At 39.6% G+C, this 6,959-nt stretch overlaps 1 protein-coding gene across 1 annotated transcript; it reads right to left on the bottom strand.

The window, feature by feature from the left end:
• Positions 1-347: 347 nt before the first annotated feature.
• LOC119692913 (trypsin, alkaline B) lies at positions 348-2,871 on the bottom strand. The gene is made up of 4 exons (XM_038114560.2): positions 2,714-2,871; positions 1,919-2,105; positions 1,079-1,340; positions 348-722 (listed from the first exon to the last, which is right to left on the bottom strand). The coding sequence occupies exons 1-4, from the start codon at positions 2,742-2,744 to the stop codon at positions 429-431; spliced, it is 774 nt and encodes a 257-aa protein (XP_037970488.2). The 5' UTR covers positions 2,745-2,871; the 3' UTR covers positions 348-428.
• Between the last annotated feature and the right edge of the window lie 4,088 nt (positions 2,872-6,959).

Here is a 6,959-nt window from a genome sequence, read left to right as displayed (position 1 = left end):
GATAAACCATAATGAAGCCATTGACGGAAACGTTAATAAATAGTGGACTACGCAAATTGAGAGACGATATCGGTGTGGCACTTGTCAGTGGACTAGCGTTTTGTTCAATGTAATATGAGTGGCTTCATGGTGGCTTCCATCCAACTTCCATCGAGCTGACACTATGGTCTTAAAAAATACAAGACTGCCAAATGTGTCATTTTTCGCTGTCGACATGCTGTCGACATACAATCGACATCCAATTTTACTCTAATGCGTTTAGTAGACTTGGGGCCCTGTACAGGCCCTCTTTTACCTCTAGCTAAGCCATAGTGAGGGCAATATAGGATAATAAGAAAAAAAAACGATAGGGAATCAATAATTTAACCATGTATTATTTATCACTCTGTTTTGGCTTGCAATCTAGTTGAAGCACCGTCAGACCACACTTATTTAGCATTGTCTACGATCCAGTTGGTGAAAGCAGACACCTTAGTGGTCACACCTGGGTAGTACTCGTCAGCACAGCCACTGCCCCATGACACAATACCTACAAGGATTTTGTTGAGGTACAGAGGGCCGCCAGAGTCTCCTTGGCATGCGTCCTTGCCTCCCTCATCCAGGATACCAACGCAAATCATGTTTTCAGTCACCCCTTCCTCGTAGCGGCTGGCACATTCAGCGTTGTTTATGGTGTAGATGGTCACGTCACGCAGAAACAGCGATGCAATGCCGGCCCCTTCCTGAAAGAAGATATGCAGATGCAATTTAACATACGTTCAATTAAATTCATATAAGTTGCTGCTTAATGAGTTTTAGATCCTTTAGGACGTGTGGGTAAAGCGAGAAGGAAAGCGTCAAGTCCTTGGCAGACAGCAGATAGTATTGTTGGAAGTTCACTGCAGATAACGCTGCAGCCCATTCCTCGATCAGCAATGAAAGTGCAAATAATCTGCTTACGATCCATTTCATTGCCTTGATACCCTAAGTTCAAAGGGTTGTTGCTTTTCTATCCTGCAGGAGACATCATCGTGAGCCTTGTACCTCTATGACAGACTATTTAATTGCGACCTACTTGCATAAAGAAAAACTTAGATACCTTCATGTCACCCCATCCGGCATGGACGACGGCGGTTCCATCGGGTATTTCAGACCCTGGAGCGTTGATAGGAGCCTGCTGGACCGTAGCATCGAAGGTCAGTCTCTTAGCCAGTCTGATCAAGGTGATGTCACTGTCGAATTCTTCCCTCTTGCTGTAGTCGGGGTGGTTCCGGTAGTATGAGACGTAGACGAGCTGACCTCCGCTGTTGCGGATGGTGGAGCCGGCACGGACTCTGCGGTTGGCAGCACTGACGTTGTTGCTAGAAGTTGGGTAGAAAAAGTTACAGTGTAATTTGGCTGCATTCCCAGTAATGGCATAGGTACCGCTAACTTGCTCCTGGGCGATCAAAGCGCCGCATTCATCCCTAGCGCAGAACTAGCAAACTGTCAAGACTTGGCATACTAACCCGCGTCTAACTTAATCGGACCTCAACCATTATGGCGACTGTTTGCAGTGATGCTGTTGCGATGCATTCAGAAACTCACAGTTTTCTCCCGACCGTTTAGCGTTGCCACTGGCAAACACCAAGGCTGGTCTAGGGTTTGTCATCGAAAGGAATACCCAGTCAAATCAGCTGTCAGTGGCTGCCCAGGGTGCACCGAACGCAGGTATATACGGTAGTGGATCAGTTTCATTCACCCTAACTAGTGTGATAATACTACTATTATTGTAAACTTTAAAGTTTGTAAGTATGGATGGTTGGATGCTGGATATTTATTACGATTCCACAGGAAACGGCCATTTAGTTAGCTGAAACCCTGGATTAACACAAAGGCTACTTTTTATCCCGGAATGTAAGAATTACATAAAGCAAAGCGAAAGTATTCAAATACGTACTCTGTGCAATGAGCGGCACTGACAACAAAGTCGGGGTTCAGGATGGTTCCCCCGCAGTTTTGGGTCCAAGTTCCACTGAGCTGACCAAGGTAGTCCAGCTGCACGATGGAAGGATGCTCCTCGATGGAAGTGATCTGTCCACCGACGATTCGGTTGGTCTTGGGGACCGCTGCTGATGCGGCAGCGGCTGTGGATAATGTGACAAACGGTAATAATAAATAAATTGTTTTTATAATTGTAGGTAAGTATATTCTAGTCTTTTGTCTGTGGAGGTGTTAGTTCCCTCTCGAATGTAACCGTTGTGCATATAAAGTCTTAACTGCCTTTCTAAGCTTGAACTATTCCCCACTACGCTGGTCCACTGCGGCTTGGTGGTTTCACGCATCTAGATGTGCTAAATTTCGATGTGCAGGTTTCCCCACAATGTTTTCCTTCATCGTAAGAGCACATGGTACCTATACTTAATTTTAGGGATTTTAAATCCTTTCTAATTATTAATTACCTGATACTAACCCATAACACCATCCTGGTTCTATAGTTATGTTGCTGTCCTAAGGTACCTATAGTGGTACATATAGAAACATTTTTTGGCCTCCATCCAGCTTCGTACTCGCAGCTCACCGTCCACTGAGCGACTGGGCGACTGTTTAGAAGGCAATGCTCGTTTGGCTCTCGGCTCGACTTAGTTCTTACTTACTACCTACTTAAGAACCTAGTTTGAGAGTATTATGAAAGTTGACTATAGCTAAATTATGACTGTAAAATATGCTATAATAATATAATATATCTACTTACCGCCTAAAAGAAGTACAGCCCAGCTAATCATTGTTGACTCTACACAAGTGTTTTATTTATCTTTCATTTTCTTTTATACTTAGATAAGCGCCATATTTTTCACTAATCCTTCTTAATCTTCTAATAGATATATAATCCTTGTTAGGAAGTATGTTCAATATATTCATTGATCTAATCCTAACATGTGTATATTGTACTATGCCAAGGTCACAATGACTCTACAAATTAGTCAAATTTACATACACAACTGTTTACATTATGCTCACTACTGTAAACGCCGAAACCATAGTGAGAAGTGACTTGCTAGCGAAGCTGTTCGCAGCTTATAATATATTTTGTAATGTGATATGTCATAATAATATGCTATCTAAGTGCAGGTTTCTTCACGATGTTTTCCATCATCACATGAACATTACAGTATTCACGTAGCACATGGTTACTTGTACATTTTACAATAATATTCCTTACAAATCCGTAACGCTATCACCGCTTTAAAGCCGTATCTGATATATCCAAATATTGGATATGGTTCATAAGCGATGATGGCGATATTTAGATAATCATAATAGATACGGAAGGCTCCAATGATTATTATTTTTATCTATTTATTTTATTGAGAGTTTAGTACACTATGTCACCCTCGTAAGGGCTTTATCTTATTCTAACTTATAATCTATTTTTTTAAACCTATTTTAACTAGTGTATACAACAATTTGGCTACATCTGATAGAGTACTAGCTAGAACTACGTTACAACCGCCCTAGTTATTAAACATATCATTGTGATATATCTGTCGTCTAAAAGATTCGTTCTGGACACACTCCAGCAACAGATGCGTGGCGTCCTCCAGGACACCACACTCCGAGCAGTTCGGGGACGGGACTTTTTTCATTAGGAAGCCAAATTTGTTAGTCGGTATGTGTCCGGAGCGAATTCTCATGGCTAGGACTATATTATTTCTACTCATCTCACATCGGTCAAACCAGGGAATTCGTGGTGGACTCGATTGAAGGGTCTTGTACCATACACCCGCACTTACTGATCTTTCATGAAAATGCTCATTCCAAGCGTTTTGGCATTGCAACTTCACATCAGTAATTAAGTCTGTATAAAACGGTAAGAGCACTTTTTCGGAACCGTCCACTATAGCTGTTTTCGTGAGCTGGTCCACCTGTTCGTTCCCTGCAAGGCCGACGTGGGATGGGATCCACTGCAATATTACATTCTTATTTCTATATTTCATGTCACAGATAGATTTCAGAATGGTATAAGCTATCGGTGCACATCGAACGTTCGAGGTGCATCGAGCTATATGTTGGAGGGCGCTTCTTGAGTCAGATAAAATTACAATATTACTAGAATTTAAACATGGGCATATTCTAACGCTTCTGCAATAACAAAAAGTTCCGCAAACATTATAGAGATTTTGGAGGATATTTTATAACTGCAAGACTTTTGTAGATGAGTGTCAAGAAACGCTGCTCCAACACCAGTATTATCTCGTGAACCATCCGTGAAAATTGTGTGAAAGTTCATATATCTTTCTACAATATAATCAGTCAAAATTAAGTTTAGTCTATTTACATCGTATTTTTTCTTAGGTTTTTCTATATTATCCACTTTGTAAATAATGTTAGTATCTATGTGAATATTTCTTACCCAAGTGTTCATACTAAACATTTCTAATTTGTCTGAAAAGTGAATAGGAAGGTCAAATAACAATTCATGTACTCTTGCTAGAGCTGGCCACTTTTTGTTGCGCCAGTATGGAGAGTTTTTACAAGAGTTTGAAAAAACTCAAACTGAATGTTCACTCACCATAGGCATGCTAAAGTTCTCCTTAAGGACTTGGATCGAAGCCAGAATTTGCTTGCTAGATACCTGCGTCGTATATGAAGCGGTTGTATACAGAGTTCGCTCTCCATGACGTGTATTGGGGATGACTTTAAGAAACCACCTATAACGCGCATCGATTTTGTATTTTATCCAGCTTATAAAGGTGACTTTTTACACTATTGTCATATAGGAAGCTGCAATAATCTAACCGACTGCGTATAACGGCAATGTAAAGTCTTCGTAAATGGGTAGGGTGTATTCCCCAACCAGAGCCGGATAGAATTTTAAATACGTTAATGAATTGAAGCGTTTTTTCGGAGATTTCATTAATGTGTCGGCCCCACCTAAGTGAACGGTCTAGCAATAAACCGAGGTATTTGACACTGTCGACAAGTTGTATGGCACTGTCATTGATTTTTAAATTGACTGGCTGTCTCTTAGACCCTCTACTAAATAAGCATACCTTGGTTTTTGATGTGGATATTTGCGTGATATTTGCAGCCCCAATTTTTCAACGAAGGATACCAGAAGGGTTAAAGCTGTGTGAAATTGTGAATATCAGTTACCAAGCTAGTAAGGTTGATGTTAGATGCGTATAGGACGAAATCGTCTGCGTATTGCAATACATAGACATTAATTATATCGCAACAAATATGTGCTGTGGCTACGTTAAATAGTAGTGGTGACATTGGGTCGCCTTGAGCCAGGCCTCGGCCCGACGTCCGATAGTTTTGTTCAGTGTTGTGAAAATGTGTACGAACACTCAAATGTCTTTCTGTTAAGAATTCGAACAATTAGTTGCATATCGGAACTCCAACCCCAAAACCATCGAGTGTGTTAAGTAAAACAGTAATATCCACATTATTGTAAGGGTTTTGAATTGACAACATTTCAAAATTTTATCAGTTGAAATTCGAAAACCATTTAGAGATATGGCTCTAATATTCACAAAAAAAAAATTGTATTGAATTTAACATAGATTAATAAAATAATATATTTAATGTTTCCGATTTTTCTATTGATTTATTTCAGAGAAAAATATAAAAATCTAAATTATCATTCGTGACATCACGATGTGGCATAATAATTAAACGCGCTTTTACTTCTAAAACATGAACAAAAAAAAAACATGTTATGTCACTTTGACAATGACAATGACAAACGTCATTCAAATGTCTGTCACTTTTATGTGTCCTTGTCAATGACGGAAGTTTGTGATTGGTCCTTGCCACAAAATAAAGTTGAAGTTGAAGTTGATTGGTCCTTTGTTCATGTCAAGTTAATGTCATCCAACTTTTTTTTTTAGGTTAGGCAGGCAACGAAAATATTTTTATCCAAAGCCTCGACGTGACGTCACTCATACTATAAATATTTTGAACTTTAAAATTAAAAAAATATATTAAAACATAGAAATATTAAGAAATAAAAAAATACGGGTCATCTAAATTTGTGATATCTACTCGAAAATAAAATAAAATCGGTGAGCATTTTATTTGAAATGTTGTCAATAAGCAACCTAACGTAACCTTTTTAACCGACTTCAAAAAAAGGAGGAGGTTCTCAATTCGTCGGGATCTTTTTTTTATGTATGTTTACCTATTACTCCCTCGTTTATGGACCGATTTTGAAAATTATTTTTTTGGCTTGAGCTCCCAGGTGGTCCCGTTTTTTTTTCAGAATTTTAGTTCTTCTCAGCGAGCCCTAGTTGAATAGTGGAAACTAGCCGAGTAAGACTGTCAAGACAAGACCGTGATTTTCGAAATCCTACAACTTGGTTAGAAAAAAATTGTTCTTTTTCGAGATACCATTCTAGCCTGTGGTTTAATAATAATAATAATTTCTTTATTCGATGTCTCGCCTCCGCGGCACCACCAACACTATCCTGAGTGTGTTCGCAGACCGGTGGGACTCCCCAATGCTGCGTCATTGGGTGTTACGTCACACCAGTTATGCATAGGATTGGTATTAAGTTAAGCACGTATAATTATTATTTATTTGTTTTACTAACACTACATAGAATAAGATAAATTGTTACTAACACGCTATGGACTATGTATTTTGGTCTGAAATAAATGATTTATTATTATTATGTTGTGTCTTTACCATCACGGGACCATGGGGTCCCGGGCATTTGGAAGGCGTACATGGGGCCGAAGCCAACATGTAGAGGCCCGTTTGACAACATTAATCTATATGAAATGTGACACCAACCGACGATTTTCCTTGTGTAAACTATAGAGTAAACCCATGGAAAATCCCCGGTTAGTGCAGAACTATTGTAGGATATGGACAAAACTAATACAGGGTTATGGAAGGGGGTGCTAAATGGACTGGGTAACTGGGACTATGGAAGGACTATGGCCCCTGCCTGACCTATATGTTTCACACACGGATAAAAAGGCAGGGGGTG

The sequence above is a fragment of the Plutella xylostella genome, chromosome 31 (genome assembly GCF_932276165.1).
Source record: "Plutella xylostella chromosome 31, ilPluXylo3.1, whole genome shotgun sequence".
NCBI lineage: Eukaryota > Metazoa > Arthropoda > Insecta > Lepidoptera > Plutellidae > Plutella > Plutella xylostella.
This window is presented reverse-complemented; position numbering and strand designations above follow the sequence as displayed.

Coding starts and splice junctions, on each gene's coding strand:
- LOC119692913 (XM_038114560.2), bottom strand. CDS start 2,744: ATGATTAGCTGGGCTGTACTTCTTTTAGGCG. Junction 1,341..1,918: donor AGTGCCGCTCATTGCACAGA/GTACGTATTTGA, acceptor CCCAACTTCTAG/CAACAACGTCAGTGCTGCCA. Junction 723..1,078: donor CCGGATGGGGTGACATGAAG/GTATCTAAGTTT, acceptor ATCTTCTTTCAG/GAAGGGGCCGGCATTGCATC.